The sequence below is a fragment of the Oryx dammah genome, unplaced genomic scaffold (genome assembly GCF_014754425.2).
Source record: "Oryx dammah isolate SB20612 unplaced genomic scaffold, SCBI_Odam_1.1 HiC_scaffold_10, whole genome shotgun sequence".
Taxonomy (NCBI): Eukaryota; Metazoa; Chordata; class Mammalia; order Artiodactyla; family Bovidae; genus Oryx; species Oryx dammah.
The window spans coordinates 52,989,929-53,007,616 of NW_024070194.1; the positions used below are offsets into that span (position 1 = coordinate 52,989,929).

Sequence of the window (17,688 nt, forward strand, 5' to 3'; positions counted from 1 at the left end):
CAGGAGTTGGCGATGGACAGGGAGGCCTGGCGTGCTGCAATTCATGAGGTCTCAAAGGGTCGGACACGACTGAGCGACTGAACTCAACTGAACTGAACTGAAAGTCATATTTTTTATTATCTCCCTGATCCTGTCAGAAAAATCTCTTTGAGTATTGGGAAGCTTCAAGCTCACAGTGCTGGCCCCGAGTTTTCCAGAATTTTAGTTAATCACTTGAAAGCTTGAAATTTTATTGCTGGCAAAAGTACTGTCAGTTTTTTTTTCCTTTAAGTATCAGGCTCACTACATTTACTTCTGAGAAAAAGTCTAAATAATCATAGTTTGTTACTAGCTCTTCAAAGTAAAAATAACATTCACAGACAAGCTGTTAGTTCAGCTCACAGTTCAAAAAATGACACATCTGCTTTTCTTTGAGCGACCTGTACAGGGTGCGTAGGAGAGGTGCTTCATAGGTAGTTTCCATTGTGTCATACAATTTTTTTTTAAGTACTTTGTATTCAAAGTTAGGATTTAATAAGATTAGCATTAGCAAGAGCTTTCTTAAGTTAAATTGGCTTTTTCTGTGTGTTTGAGAGCATATCAGGGTGTTTCCTAGTACAGTGACTGCTGGTATAGCTTAATGGCGTTGCCTTGATGTGTGCTAAGGCACCAGTAACATAACCCACTTTTTGTTTTGTACCATCACTGTGAATATCAAACCGAGAAAAGGGCAGATATCTCTGTATTATAGCAAAAATGATTTTCACCTCTAGCAGGTTCCCTAAAAGGTCACTAGAATTTCCAGGGTTCGGTAGACCACACTTTGAGAACCTCTTTATCCAGTCCCCCGCCATCTCAGCTTTCTCAGAACTCAGCGTCCTTAAACTTTCTCTTTTTCCATTTGATCACTCTTTTCCTTCTTGGAAACTCATGCCTTTTGGCCTATAAGATAATAATTCTGTATCCAGCTGCCCTTCAAGCTGCCATCCTCTGTCACCTCACTTGTTTACCATAGTTTGCAGTGTCTCTTTCTGCTTGTGTTCTGAATCACACCTCAACCCTTTCAAATCTGACTGCTCTTCCTGGTATTCTAAGTTTCCTTTTTTTAGTATTCCCAGTGATGACATGCTTACTCCAGGGTTTTCATGTATGTTTCTATTCCACTCAGCATTTGAAACAGGTGACTCCTGCTTTCCCTTTTGGGGCCTCACTGTGTTTTTCTCTTACCTTTCAAGTCTGTCGGTCGTCTTTGCTGACTCAGCACCGGCTTGTTTCTTTTTCTTTTTTTTTTTTTTATGTTAACTGCCTTCATTATCTTTGTTCTGTGTTCTCATTCACTTTAACTGCCATGTTTAGGGTGATTCAAATTGCTGTCTTTAATCTTCAACCCTGCTGTGAGCTCCAGACCCATATCCACCCCCACCACACTTTAGAGACTGAATTTAGAAACAAAAATTTCCATTATCAGGCTTCCCAGATGGCTCAGTGGAAAACAATCCACCTGCCAAAGCAAGAGACACAGGAGACATGGGTTTGATCCCTGGGTCGGGAAGATCCCCTGGAGAAGGAAATGGCAACCCACTCCAGTATTCTTGCCTGAAGAACCCCTTGGACAGAGGAGCCTGGAGAACTACAGTCCATGGGCTCACAAAGAGTTAGATGTGAATGAGCTCACCCCTATTATCTTTCTTCCCAAAACTTCAGCAAGTATTCATTGAGTATTAACAATAACACACTAGGAAAACAGTGGTCAGTAAGAGAAACAGGATACTTGCAAGGCAAGACACAATAAACAAATGAAAATAATGTAATTACAGATGGTGATAAGTCCTGGTTGGGCTGGGGAATGGTAGGAAGGATCTGCTTAGCTAGATTTGTCAGTGAACATCTCTCTGAGGAGTTAATACCTCCGCTGAGTCTTTTAGGATGAGAAGGATTCAGCTATGAGAAGGGTAAAGGCCATTTCATGCAGAGAGAACAGCTGACACCGAGGCCCCAGGTAAAGATCTTGAGATGTTCTGAGGACTAAGACCACTGTATATGATGAAGGTAAGAGTGAACTGAGGGAAGTTGGGATTGATAGATCATATAGGGTCTTTTTTAGGCAATGAAAAAGGAATTTGAATTTTATTTTAATTGCAGTAAGAAACCATTTGAATGTTTTAAGCAGTCTGTGAGAAAAACTGGTTTCCATTTCTAGACTATTTCTCTGGTAAATTTATGGTGAATAGGTAAGGGGTGGGTTGGGAATTGGGATGTGGGTGAAATGGGGCAGGGGGATCCTGATTGGAAATTCCTAACGGTGTTCTAGATGAAAGACGATGGTGGTTAGAACCTGAAGGTCAACCAGAAATGGAACGGAGATGGGCAGATACAGATGTGTTTTGGGCCCTTGAACCAAGAGGTTCTTATAAGGTGAAGCCTTAAAGTTAAGTGGGAGTTTTTTGGAGAAGGTGTTTCAAGTGGAGGGAACATGTTCAAAGCATGAGAAACCAGAGAGAGAATGGGTATTTGATGGTCTAAAAGAAAGTCTGCACACCTGGAGGCTAAAGAAGGAAAGTGTCAAAGGATGAGATAGGAGACACAGGCAGAAGCCAGACCATAGAAGAGCATGTTAAAGAATTTAGATTCTGTCAGCGACTGGAGTTCCAGTCAGGGCTCTCTTTGGAGATGACCTGATTATAACCCATAATGGAAACCTTGGGAGTAGATGAGTTACACAGGGAGAACATGTAGAACGAAAAGAACAAAGACTCTAAAGCCAAGACCTGAAGAACATTATCATTTAGTCGCTAATCAACGTTGATACAGAGTAGAAACAAAAAAGGAAAATCTGGAACAAGAGGGACCGCTAAAGCCAAGGGCCAGAAGGTTTTCACAAGTCACTGGTGAGCATTTCAGATGGTTCTCTGAGGGGTCATTGGTGAATTTGGTGAGAGTGAGTTTGATGCAATCACAGGTTGAAAACCAAATTATTGTGGGTTGAGTTAATTGAGGAAATTGAGACAGTGCATACAATTAGGTATGCTTTGAGCGAGTGGTGTTTGGAGTCTTGGATGGAAATTTTTTTTTTTAATGGTCAAATGATTTTTTAATAAGACTTTTCCTTTTATAACAATGTTATTTAGGTTCACAGCAAAATTGCGAGCAAGATACAGAGATTTCCCCGTATACCTCGTGCTCCCATGACGTGCACAACCTCCTCCAATGTCAGTGTCTCCCACCAGAGTGTTTGTTACAATTTTGAACCTACATTGACTCATCATTATCACCCAAAGTCCACAGTTTTTATTCTTGGTTCTATACATCCTATGGGTGGTGACAAAATATAATGGAATGTATCCATCATTATAGTATCATAGAGTATTTTCACTGCTGTAAAAATTCTCTGTGCTCTATCTGTTCACCCCACCCCTCTCTCCCCTCCCCTTGGCAGCCTCTGATCTTTTTTACTGTCTGCATAGTTTTGCCTTTTCCAGAATGTCATATAGTTGGAATCATATGGTATATAACTGTTTCCCCCTTGTTTTTTTCGCAGCTTGCAAGCCATTATTTTTTATAAACACCGAATAATATTTCATTTTCTATACATACTATTTATCCATTCCCCTACTGAAGGATATCTTGGCTGCTTCCAAGTTGTGGCAATTATGAAAGGCACAGTAAACAGTGTGTGTAGGTTTTTGTTGGGGGTGGGGTGTGCTAAATTTTCAACTCCTTTGGGTAAACAAGGACCTTCTGGTAGAGTCTGAAGGAGAATTTTTGTTTTTAAATAGGAGGTACATGTTTAAATCCTATTTGAAAGAGATTGAAAGGTAAAGAGAGAAGAGGTGGACTGGAATGGCGACCTCTGTACTATTTGTTAACTCACTTGCTACCTAGTGTCTCAAGGTAGAAACAGAGTTAGATCTAATTTCTTACATACCCAGCCTTTGCTGCACTTGCATATATTCATCAAATCTTAATTTTTACCTTAGAAATACTGTTTGTATATAGTGTTTTCTCACAACATTAGTGTTGTTTTTATTAGTCTGGAACTGTCTCTATAGGTCTGTTGAAATGGTCTCCTCCCCATCCTGGTCCTTTAAAGAAAGAAACAAAATACCAGTATGGTTGTGTTACTACTTTAATTAGCACTTGTCATGATGTGGCCCTTCCCAGTATGAATGTCCTGTCATCTCTTCTTTCTCACCACCCTGCCCCCATACAGCTCTTTAACTGTATGACATTTCCCTCTGATCCATGAACTTGTCCTGTTCTTACCACACCTTTTTCCTTTACTGAAGATGTTTTCTTTACCTGAAAGTCATTCTCCCACCCTTGCCTCTGTTAAAGTTCCATTCAAGGTCAGCTTTCAAGTTACCTGTTATGACTTGATTTAGGCAAAGTCATTCCTTTCAGTTTCCTCAACACTCTCTTCATACTTCTGTTAAAACATTCATTTATCCCTTTATTTTAGTGATTTATTCGTATGTCTGTCTTCATCTGGACTGTTGGCTTCTCCAGACAAGGGACTTTGTCATGCATGTCATTTGTATATCCTGGATGTTTGGTGTCGTGTCTGAGGGTCATGAAATATTCGTTGGATAAATGACTGAATTATAACCATTAGGTATGTTGGAATTGGAAATGATTGTTTTAAAGCTAAGTACCCCGAGGCCTAGGGAGGTGAAATGATTTCCTGAAGGTTGTACAGATTGTAACTCACCTCTCCTGACTTTGGCTGCAATATCTCCACAGTGTGCCGTGATCTCTGTGGGAACTTGTCCTGGCTGCTCTCAATCAGTGCAACTTGGTAATACTTAAATTGAGATGGAGCCAGTATGAGCACGTTTGGTGTGTATGTGCTGGGCTTAGCCACTCGGTCATGTCCAACTCTTTGCAACCCCTTGGACTGTAGCCTGCCAGGCTCCTCTGTCCATGGGATTCTCCAGGCAAGAATACTGGAGTGGGTTGCCATATCCTTCTCCAGGGGATCTTCACATCCCAGAGATCAAACCGGGGTCTCCCACTTTGTGGGCAGATTCTGTACCGTCTGAGCCATCAGGGAAGCTGTCAGTGTGTGTAATGCTCTTTAAGTTTTAATGCTTTTTAATTTAAAGAGTCCTAAAATTTCTGTTTAAATTCAGTAAACTGTCTGGTCTTTCTTCCAGTATATTAAATTACTTTAAAAAATCAGATTTAGTGTCCTTTTACTGAGGTCTACACTGTATCTCTTTAGTCCACTTAATAGGGGGCCCTGAGTGCAAAATTGTGTTTGTGTAGGTGTGTGTGCACACGCACATGTGCACTTGGCAGGGAGCCTAGGTTCCATATCTTTTTTCAAAGGGTTCTTTTATCCTCCAAAAAGCTAAGAACTATAGCAATGGACTGACTTAAAGATAATTTGCTGTTGTGATAAGTGATTCTCTCTCAAAGCAAAGTACATTAAAAATTCTTTCAGCTACTACTTGAATGACATGTTTAATCTTTGCTGCTTGCTTTCATTTTTAGGGTTTGTGTTTAGTGAATCAGAGGGATCTGCATTAGAACAGTTTGAAGGTGGCCCCTGTGCTGTTATTGCACCTGTTCAGGTAACATAGACTACTTTACCAACTCCTTAGAGGGACGTGTTCAAACGTTCCCTCCTTGACTTTGTGTTTTCTAATACCTGTACTCTGTGTAATCATGAAGCATAATCAGTTACCTCTTAACTTGTGTTCATGTAAATTGCTTTAAATGTCTGAAATAAAAATGAATTCAGAATATGAGTAGCTTACACAGCAGTAGCCATTTGGCTGACTTTAACTCCAAATTTTCTATTATGTTTTCTTGAAAATAATGACCATGACATCTTACACAGTGATCCTATTGAGTAATAATAATTTATGCCAGAGGTAGTTATACCATAATCATGGTACCGTTTGTATTTCTTCTGGCTCCTAAAATGACTCTTCAAAAAAGTTGAAGATGGGTTAATATTTTCATGGCCTAAAACTCAATCAGATTTTAAAGTATGTTGACAATATATACTGTTTTAGGGTGTATCTTTTTGGTCTTTAGAATAAAATCAGTAACAGCAGATTTCAAACAATTCCCAAAATTAAAAAAAAAAAAAAGATTTTTTTTTTCTTTGCACATGAGATAGGGTGAATTTCGGTGTGTGTATTTGATTTTGAATTTTTATGTGTTGCATTGTTTGAAATTCAAAGGCTGATTTGCCATGAAGTATTAAATTATTAAAACAGAAAATTGAATTTTCAGTTTGCTGTGATATTTACGATGTCTAAACAGCAGTATAACTTCAGAACTGTTAAAAAGAAACTTGAATTTATTGCTTGTTTTAATCAGCACATTTTGAAAATACATTTTTAATGTGGTATTTATTATTCATTGGGCATAAAAAATGCTTTCCTGACTGTTAGTTGCAAAATAAATTTGTCTCTCAAACTCCATACACTTACATTGTTAAATTTAAAGTGCATTTTCTGAAGAAATGAAATGTTTTCCTTTATGGTTGATTCTAAAATATATTCTTTTTAGGTCATTGTTTCCTTTTTAAAAAGTAAAGTTGATACATTTTTTCATTAGTAGGTTTTTTTAAATTAAGAAAAATTGGAATGAGCTTTGCCTAGGGATTTTGGAGTATAAATAAATTTAACTATAAATTAATTATTAGAGCTGTTGAACAACTGAGGTAGGTTTTGGTTTGCTACTAGGAATCTTATCAGAATTTGAGGATTCTGTGTCTTGTTTATATACAAGATAGATTTTATTACCACTGACCCTCTTGGAACGTGATAGTACCTTAGAGTCTGTAAATGCAAGATAAATAGCAGGAATTTCATGTTTTATAAAATTCAGTATATTTCCAAAATGGTAGTTATTTTTGCAAGTGGAGTTGTTATGTAACAGGAAATAATTGTAATATTCAAAATCAAGATATATCTTTGAGGTAGTAACTTAGCTTCATAGTCACATAAATGTTTTCAATTATAGAACTTTGTTTGTATTAATATTTCAATGTAAAAATCAAAACTAAATTACTGAGTAATGAAGGGAAGTGTGCGAGTTGGATGTTGAACTTTTAAAAACTGAACTCTAGAACATGGCACTTTTGCTAGAAGAATAGACATTATGGAAGGTGAAGGTGCAGCCGCTCAGTCGTGTCCGACTCTTTGCGACCCCGTGGACTGTAGCCTACCAGGCTCCTCTGTCTAGGGGATTCTCCAGGCAAGAATACTGGAGTGGGTTGCCATTTCCTTCTCCAGAGGATCTTCCCGACCCAGGGATTGAACCCAGGTCTCCTGCATTGGAGGCAGACGCTTTAATCTCTGAGTATGGAACCAAGTAGAAAATACAGTAGTAGACCATGTTACATACAATAGTTCACTTGGAATTAATCGCATACCATAATAAGAAGGAATGCAAGTCATTGATGAAATACAGTGTAGTTCAGTAAATGCTACTGATATGACAGGTTGATAATTTGAGGGGGAAAACTGAATCTCGGTCGTCTCATACCATGTACCAAGTTTATTCTTGATATAACACTTAACCACGGGAAGTTGAAAATAATGGGTTACCAACCTTCTAAGAGAATAGATGAGTTCCAGGCTCAGAAAAATATCTGCAGGTAATGTTAGCAAAAAGTGAATATCTTTCTTAGACAAAGAACTCATACACATTGGTTAGAAAAACACTTAAACTTCAGAGGCGAAATGGGCAATATGCAGTCATGGCAGGTGGAATGATGCTGCACAACCAAAAAATCAAGATGCCCAAGCTCACTAGGGATCCACCAAAGTACAAAAAAAACTTTTAAATAGATTCTTTTGCTTACTCTTCCCTATCTTTAGATATAAAATAATTGCCCAAAGGCTTACTCTTCCTAATCTTTATATATAAAATAATTATCAGTACATATAAGGATAGGATGATGCTGGCACACTCTGTAGCTACAGATAACTCTATGTAGTATAAATTTGTACTATGACCTAGGAAGGAATTTTACATTATAATTGAAACCATAATAAAATAATGCAGATTCTTTGATGAGAATAATTTTACTTCTGTGAATCTTTCCTGAAGAAATAATCCTTAAAATTGAAAGAGTGTATTCAGAAATTAGCTTTTTTACAGCAAGTCCAAATATGTTTTTTATTTATAGTAGTTTTAAAAAATTGCAAATAACCTAATACACAGTAATGTCATGTAAACATGGAATAATGTTGAAGTAAACTTTAATAGCTTGGTAGACAGTTAGAGATTGACTTATAGTTATGAATTATGTGGGAAAACAGAAAAGTGGAAAACAATCACATACCCATTAGGCTTCTCACTTAAAATTTGAAACAGCTATGAAAGAAAGACTGGAAGGAAGTATATCAAAATGCGAATGGTGGTTCTATTAGTGGTGAAATAATGGTTGTCCCACCTCACTTTTCCAGTTTTGCAATGTAGTTATGTTACTCAATTTTATGGTTTTTGTTATTTGGGGGAAAGTCAGAAGCACTTGGTTGTAGTATTTGTAGATTTTATTACTGTGAGAATAGTACTTATTTTTTTGTTTAAATGTTTAGAATTGATAGTTTATTAGGTGCCAGGTATTGTGCTAAGTATATTACTAGATCATCTCATGTAATCCTCATTACAACCTTTTAAAGTTTGTGCTATTATTTTTAATTAGTAAAATAATGGAACCAGAATTCAACTAAAAGTAGTTCTCTTATCTGTATACTGCTGTTTTCAGACACTGATGAGTAGGAATGAAATGGCAACCCACTCCAGTATTCTTGCCTAGAGAATCCCAGGGATAGGGGAGCCTGGTGGGCTGCCATCTATGGGTCGCGCAGACATGACTGAAGCGACTTAGCAGCAGCAGCAACTAAAAGTAGTTTTCTTATCTGTATACTACTGTTTTCAGACACTGATGAGTATGAATCACCATAGTTACTACTTTTTCTTGAATCTGCCCCCTGGAGATAAAGTAGGTGGAGCATCAGGATCTGCCCCTTAAATAAATAAGTCAGGTTAACTACACTTTGAGAAGGAAACAGTATTATAGTCAGAACTGCTGTCTATTGAAACACTAATGTAACATAGTTGGCACACTTAAGAAAAGGTTAAAAATGGGTTTGTTTTTTCTTTGGGATCTTAAAGCTTTTTGAGTTAAATCAGAAAGTTAGGAACTCCTTATCAGTGATCCACACAGTGGTATTCCTGTGTCACAAATGACAACTAGTACAGAACCACTTTTGTATTTAGCTTTCTTTCCTCAAAGGAATCAAAGAGAAACGTAGATTTTTTTTTTTTCCTGGTCGATAGAGCTTTCACTCTGTGAATGAAGCAGAAAATTTCTTTTTCACTTACGCAGTTATTATTTTGAGTCAATTCTTCTATTTGCCAAAAAATATGTACTATAAAAGAAGAATTGTATGGATCTAGAATCAAGTTTATAATAATATATTCTAAGTAAGTAAGTATGTTCAGTTACTGGTGAATGTGAAGGAAAATGATTTGAAATCCTATAGCACCATTCAAAAGATCAGAAAGGAGGTACAAATTAGGTGGGGTTTTTTTCCGTTTTAGAATAAAAGAATGATATAAGATATGTTTATAATAAATTCTAATAATTATTGCTTTAATTGTATAAAGGCATTTCTTTTGAAGAAGCTCCTGTTTTCATCTGAGAAGTCTTCTTGGAGGGATTGCCCAGGTATGATAGCTGTCTTTTATCAACTTTTACTCCATCTTTTATTTCATAAGTGATTCCTGCAGCATTCATTGGCAGTAATTCAGTTGATATTATCTGTTTTTAAAAAGTAAACTATCAGTTACTTTTTTGTGAGGTTGACTTTTTAAATGTTCCCGGAAGTTTCATGAACAGTGACTCTAGGTCTTAAAAATGTGTATTTTGTAATGTGGTTTTCCTAACTGAGAGAGGTAAGACAGGTTTTTACAACTTAGGGAAAAATCTTTTGGTGCAGTTAAATGATAGCATACCATAAGAAAGAATCATTTATGTTTGTATTGTCTTATTTAGCTTTGAGCAAAAACTCAAGATTATCTTTGTATTGCTGAATCTTTTAGTATAACACTTTACACAATACCAATACTACTACAGGTAATTCTGAGTTAAATCACAAATGACGCTTTCGTGGCTTCTGCAATATGATTAAATCAGAGAACTGTATGTGCTACCTGATAATAACAAACATTTGCAACCTTGACAGTTTACAAAGATATTTTCTTCACTTACACTATTTTATGTGAACTCACAATGACTACTGAAAGAAGGTAGAATATATTATAATTGCAGTTTTGTATATAAGGGCAGAGCAGCTTCCATTCCAAACCATGCAGGTACATTCTACTAGTGGTTTTGAATTTAAGAGATAAAGTGTCACTGTCATGCATTTTTAATTAATAACTGAAATGCAAAATAAGTTTCAGTAGAGAAGAAAGAAACTATTCAAAAGAGACTGTTACTAGCATGAACATTTTACTAAATTTCTAAAATTTCTTGCATAGAAACATTCATATTGATAAGAAATTTTTGTAGCATTGTTGTAAGTGCCGTAAATGCTGTGGTGGCTACAAAGTGAATAGGACAGTTCCAGTCTTTAAAGAACTCTTAGTCTATCTAGGGAGAGAGAAACCTCCCTCTAGCATAAAATTTCCCATGGGGCATATAGCCATCTTATCCCCTTTGTTTGAAAGCTTCAGAAAGTGGTACTACTTCTGGAGACAAACACTACTCAAAAAGGGGAGGGTGGCTAAGGTTCAGGACAGAGTTGAGCATTTGTGCTATTTTTTATAAATGTCTGATGCTCAGATCACCACAGTACAATATCAGTGGTTTGTGTACTATGCGGCATAACCGCAACGGCCTCTGCTAATGTAATGGATTGTGTCATTGTATGTGCTGATGGTATATTATCTCATTATCCTTCCCCCGTGGGACTGGGAGTTCAAAGACATGAGACTAATTCAGAAATGGGGAAGAACAGAGGTCTCCACAGGCCCTTACAAGACCTGGTTCTATAAGAAGGCTGAAAGGTTCCGTTTGCAGCCTAAGAAAGGAATGATCAGTATCAGCTTACTCCATCCACATAGCATATTCCTTCCTCTGATGTTTAATTCTGCATTTTCCAGGATTCTTTTTCTCCTGAATGGAAACATTCAATAGCAGTGACAATTTAACCCTCAAGCACATTGTTTTTCTAAACTGTAATTGAAGATCAGTGGCTTATGGATTTCTACCCCTCTAAAAAATGCTTGATTTTCATCACTAAATTAACATATTCTTAACATTGTTATTTGACAGGATTTTTTTGTCCCCCACAGAGAAAACCATTGTAACTTATGCTTCGGTTATTTTTAGAGGAAGAGCGGAAGGAACTCCTTTGTCATACCTTGTGTGATATTTTAGAAAGTGCTGGTTGTGACAACTCGGGATCCTACTGCTTGGTTTCTTGGTTAAGAGGAAAAACAACTGAGGAAACCGCTAGTCTTTCTGGGAGCCCTGCACAGTCTAGTTGCCAAGTGGAACATTCTTGTAAGACACACTTTTATTTCATGAAGTAATTTCTTGTCTATGTGTTTGAATAGAACTACTGAAAATTTTAAAGAGAGAACAAGATTTAAACATTGTATAAGATCTGTTTCTTAGCCTAAGCTTACTTAATCCTTGAGCTTTGTTAGTTTTCATTTCTCACATGATGATTTTAATTGCTGGAGGATATTACATTTGTTTATTTTTTCTTTGATTTTTGGGGAAAAAACATAGGAAATGCATCTCTTAAAGTAAACTTAGTAAAAGTTCTAGTTAACTTCTACTTGATGACACTCTCTTTTCAGCTTTGGAACTCTCATTTAGAAAGCTGAAAGAACATATTTCTGTTTCCTTTGCTTCAAATACTTTAGTGTTTTCCTTGGTATTGGAAAAAACAGGGAAATTATTATTGTTACAACTGTTTTTTACATTAGGAAATGTCTTAATTATCTTCAGCTGTTTCCTAAAGCAAAGATGGGGACATTTTTCTTCCCTGTGTTGTTTCTTTTCCTCCTGAACTTTTTGGACATGGTTACTATAGATGAATTATTTTGAGATAGCTTTTTTATTATGAGTTTTAATTTTGCGTTCATTTAAGTTTTTCATACCTTGAAGATTTCTCTTAAAGAAAAATAACAGCCCTTCTCACTCACAATAATTATATATTCTATAGTCTTTAGTTTTTAAATATTCTTACCTAGTTAACCTACAAACTGCCAGAATGAACTAGTAAGATTGTACTACAGATAGAGTTGCTTTTCTGGTTTTCTTTTTAGAAATTAAGTTGTTCATAGGTTGCTTTTGGTAATTGATAGTTCTAAGTGCCTTTATTAAATAAGTGACTTGTTCTGTTTATAGTGTAATCCATTAACTATTGTCTTTGTGGAAACTGTAGACACCCAATTTCTAAAAAGTAAATTTCAGTTGCTATGGTACACATCTTTTTCTCCCTATAGGATTGTCTACGAGGCAAGTTGTCTCTTTGAGCCAACATGTCTCTATGATGTCAGCATCTTCTCTCTCTCACCTTTGCAGTTACAGTGGCAAATTCTACTAATAGTACATTTGCAAGGAATAATTTTTCAAATTTAAACAGTTGAATGACATTTCCTTTTAGGCCTTTCAAACATAGCATTTCAAAAAGAATTTAATATATTTTTAGAGTTAAAGAAAACAAGTGGAAAATACTCACAAGGTTGATAATCAAAAAATGTCATTAAGGCTGGTCTTAAAATATTTTCCAGATTTTACTGGATTGCATAAAAGCATGTTTAATAGTTTTGTTTAGGATATTAAAATCTTAATAGGAATAGTTGAAGAGGTTAGAAGTTGTTTTAAAGAATATGTGGTTAAAACTACTCCATGTATTAATATTATAAGAAAATAGTTTTTTGCTAACATTTTTCATTCGTATCTTAGTACACTCTGTGCTCACCGGATGTGCTGTACATTTCTGTGTTGATGGGTTAAGTTGTTCTAGGTTAAATGCCTCATGATGTTAACTTTGGCACTTCAGTAACCTATTTGGGCATATTATATTGACTCCCCCTCCAAAAAACATTTTTTAGTAATTTTCCCATTTACATTGTCTCATTTTTAAAATAGACATGAAATGAAACTATTATAAATTGATTTTTAATGTTATATAAATTTGAGAAGTTTTAGTAATTGAAAATTTGAAAATTCACGTTAGATGTTGACAATGAAATGAGCTTATATTAAAATTTATTCCATATAACAATCTGTTTTACCTGTTTTTTCCCTTTATTCCCAGCTTTGTTCTTTTTCTTGTGTTTTATATTTTTTCTACCATCCTGCCTGCTAAGCTTTTTATTTTGCTTGCCTCTTTACTCTAAATTACTATCTTTATGTCAACTTTCATATTGTACACTCAGTAAAATTATTTAGATAATCAGGTACCACATAGAAGTTAGCACAGTTTGGAAAAGATTAGGTAGAAGTTTTATTCTCTCTTGAAATTTTAAATGTGAAGTGTTTTTCCCCTTGTCAATATTACATTGTGTACAAACATTAATTTCATTGGCTTTTGTGGTGTGTAGTTTTGGCTTTTGGTAATGCACACTTGTTTGCAGTAGTGAATACTCAGGTTCAATTTCAGTTTGTTTCCCACACACAAATCAAAAGATTATTTAAATGAATCCATTTGGACTTTACAGATGTTAAAAAGTAATTCAAAACATTTGAAAATTAAATCTGGACTTTGAAAGGCTAAAATAATGTGACTTTTTTTATTGTAAATCAAAATTTCACTTTTGAATACATAGTTTCTTCAGATCTCTAGTGAGGATTAGTATTTGAAAGTACTAACATTTATTTATTTATTTATTAAGGTATATATGAAATTGTTCCTTGTGATTAATTAGAGTGAGCATTTTGATCTGTGTAGGATTTCTTTAAAGACAGGATTTCTTTGTAGAGCTGAGACTATCCAGGTTCAGATCTCAGTTCTGTAGTTTATAGCTTTTTGCTCTTGGAAGGATTCTTCTTTGGGCCTCAGGTTCCTCTACTGTAAAATGGGGTAATAGGCTTGTTTGTGGATTAAATAAGGTTAAGGCCCATAGAGCATTTAAAAAGGGACCTGGAACTTAGAACTGTGCTAAGTAAACATTACTTTTCATTTAAATGCTTTCTTTGATTTCCTTTGATTTCTTAAAATTTTATAATTTTATTAGTAAATATAATCTAAATAAGATACTGAAAACTTGTCAACAGTTATACAAGTAAATGAGGAAACAAACTTAAAGCTGTCGTTGAACCTGTGTACTTTCAAAGTTCTCTGCCTTTTTATACACAGTTGTTTAATAATGAAACATCAAGTCTAAAGATTTTATATTAGAGGAAGATTAGCAGTGAAGATTTGACTTGGCTCTAAGAAATGAAAGATGATTTAGAAGTGCAGGACACATTGCAGTTATGTGTGAAGCACTATGATTGTCAATGCTTTCTCACGTTATTAACTATTCTAGCACAACTGAATTTAAAGAAAATGTTTATTATTTAATCACCTTTCTACATTCTCAGTATTAAATCCATTTTAGTTCTATTCATGATATCTAAGATGTTGAAATATAAATTTATGTTACAGTAAAGTGGAAAATAAACTGAGAATTCTAAGGAGTAAGGAAAGAGGGAAACTTTTGATTGCTTAAAAGTATTTACAGCCTGCTGTGTGTATCTTGTGTCATTTATTTGCCATGTGTAGTGCTGAAAAGTGTCTTTTATGTATAGCTGCCTTGGCTGTCGAAGAGCTTGGCTTTGAGCGATTTCATGCATTAATTCAGTAAGTAACATTGGAACATTTAAAATACTTACTTGTGGACACATTTGCCATTTTAAGTCTGTTCATACTGTGGAAAGGTACTTAGATTTGTATGCTTGAGGATTAATTTGTTTTCAGATTTTTTTTAAAAAAGAATGCTTTGTCAATATGTTCTTAAAATATTCTGATTCCCAAATTAACTTTGGAAATACACCCTTTTGTAACATTAAAGGCTTTTTCATCATTATAATGAAAAATCATTTTAGCTTAATAATGTTTCTCCAAGTGAAAATAAAGATTTCTAGTATGATAAATATTTGTGTTATTGCTTATTGTCAAAATATGCTTTCTATAATTTTCATTAAAAGTGCCATATTTTCATTAGAGTATTTCCATTTTTTGTTGTGAAATAAAAGGTAAGGATAGCTATGTTGGTAGAATTGCAAGTGGCATTTGATTTGAAATACAACGTTATTTTAAAAGAAGCCACAAAGGTACACCTTATCCTTGGTGTTCAGATATTTGTTAAATAATTTTCAAGCTTTAAAAAGTCAATTTTCTTTGCTCTTAACCATATCCTAGAAGAGGACCACCTAATTCCTTAAATAACTGTATGATCATTAAACAAGTGATTGATGTCAGACAGTTCACCTAAGAGATGAAGAGGTTCCCTACCAAGTAGGCTTTCTATTTTAATGGTACCTATTACGTATAATGACAATTGTCAGCAATAGCTTCAGCTGTTAATGGCTAAATTTATATTTGAAAATTTGAGACACAAAAATCTCCTCTTTGTATGTATGCATTTTAATATAGAAGACAATTAAAAAATGTTCCCATTTATGAATGTGGTCAATCTCATCATCATATTAATACTTAATTCTTTTTTCCCCCCAGAAAAAGATCATTCAGAAGTTTAGCAGAATTAAGAGATGCTGTCTTGGACCAGTATTCAATGTGGGGAAACAAATTTGGAGTATTGCTTTTTCTGTATTCTGTGTTACTGACAAAGGTTGGTTAAAGAAGATGTTTTTCTGATTTTTATTCATTTGAGTTTAGTATTTTTCCTGCTGCAGAGAGAAATTTTACTCCTGATGTTGTTTCTAAATCTCAGAATTGAAATCTCTTGTGCCAGTAATGAAGAATCAGTCTCTCTTTCTTCATTCACCTGTTACTTAACCACGTTTCAAGCTTTACCCATGATCTTCTAGACTGCAGAGATTTATCAGTAATGTTCTAATTATGAAGTGCAGTGAGGTATTTGGTATTTTATTTTCTTGGATCATAGTGGAAGCACTTGACCCCTTAGCCCCTTCTGGAACAGCTGTATCTAACACCAGTCTCTTCTTAGCTTACCTGATAAATCACTATACTGGTTCTCTTTCTGTAATGCCTCATAATTACTTTTCTGCTTATAGCTTCATTTCCATCTTTTCCCGTTAGTTAACCTTTGTATCCTCTCAGCTTACCTTTATATGGTTCATTCTGACCTGTATACTTCTGGTCTTGCCCTTTTCTGCAAGTGCCAGCCTCACATCTCCAGCGACCTGTTTGGTCTGAGTTATCCTGCTGGATTTGCCATATCTGGAATCAGACTTCATTCACTTGATAAATGTTTATTGAGCACTGACTGTTTATTAGGGACTAAACTTACAATGTGGGATACAATTTTTGTTTAGTCATTCCTCGCCAATGTTGTAAACAAAAAAGTAGACACATTAATAGTTACTTCCATTTTGGCAGTGTTTTTGGTGTTTGTTTGTTTCATGCACAAAGCGTAGTGGGACAATAGAAGGCTCGCCTTAGTTCATATGGTGGAATCAAGGGCAGACCTTGTAAGCATCATCTGATAGATGGGGAGAAGTTTTCTGGACAGAATAACTATGGGAAGAAATTCCAAGCTGTGGGAATAACAGGTATAAAGACATTATCTTAGTGTAGCATAATATACCAGAAAGGCAACCGTTTAAGTTGAGAATGGCATATATGTAAGAATTCTTGTCAGAAATACTTAAAATCTCATTTTATATGGCCAGAATTGGAACAAATAAAAAATTGTGAGCAATGGAGTAACGAGATCTTTCTGTTGCTAAAAGGTTCTTTAAATTGGTATCAGAGTTGTGCTGGAGGGAGTTGGTATGTGGATAAGACGACTAGAGTCAGGGAAACTGGAAAAGTAGTTACTGAAATAGGTGACCCTAAGCCAGAGCAGTGATCATGGAAATGGAAAGAAAAGGAGCATATTTTTTAGAAGCATGTTTTAAACTTAGAAATTTTAAATCATTTAGGAGCATATTTAAGAGAAAGAATGAAAAGTAGTTAGTGGTCGATTAGCAATGGGGACTGACAGTGATGGAGGTCCCGAGGATGCCTGGTTTCTTAATGAGTTCGTGACTGTTCAGTACTCTTCCAGTTCTTATGCTCAAAACTTTTGATACCTCCTCTCTGTCTAGTCGTTCACAGCCAAGAAAACTGTCATGTCTAGTTCTTCCTTGACCTGGTCTTTGAAATAAGATCCCCTCTCTCCCTAGTGATTTTTGGCACTTGATTATGCTATTCATTGTGACTTTATGATAGTCCATTTTGTATAGTTGTCCACAAGGAAGGCCAGTGTGAGATCTTAAACTTGTTTGTATCATTCTATAGTATTTCCACAATTTACTATTTTGATTGTTGATTATCATCTCTTTAATTTTTAGAAATGGCCTATAATCACGTGGAATCAATAGTTAAAGTTAGGTGAATAGCACAAAGAATGGCAGTTTATCTTTGTCATTTTGGAATTGATGGAGATAAGATGCCTAGGCCTTCTTGTACATATCCAGTAACTAGACCTTTAGGGATTTGAGCGATCTTTTGGGCGATTAAAAATACCAGAAAATTGGCTTTCAAG

The 17,688-nt window shown here is 35.3% G+C and overlaps 1 protein-coding gene across 3 annotated transcripts in view; it reads left to right on the top strand.

The window, feature by feature from the left end:
• MINDY3 (MINDY lysine 48 deubiquitinase 3) overlaps positions 1-17,688 on the top strand; it is an 81,278-nt gene that overhangs the window by 6,780 nt on the left and 56,810 nt on the right. For 2 of the 3 annotated variants that reach the window (XM_040248974.1, XM_040248975.1), the window contains exons 2-6: positions 5,473-5,552; positions 9,616-9,676; positions 11,345-11,518; positions 14,765-14,816; positions 15,693-15,807. In XM_040248974.1, coding sequence (XP_040104908.1) covers positions 5,473-5,552; positions 9,616-9,676; positions 11,345-11,518; positions 14,765-14,816; positions 15,693-15,807 — 482 coding nt within the window. The remainder of the gene's footprint in view (positions 1-5,472; positions 5,553-9,615; positions 9,677-11,344; positions 11,519-14,764; positions 14,817-15,692; positions 15,808-17,688) is intronic. The other variant, XM_040248976.1, reaches the window with a different exon arrangement.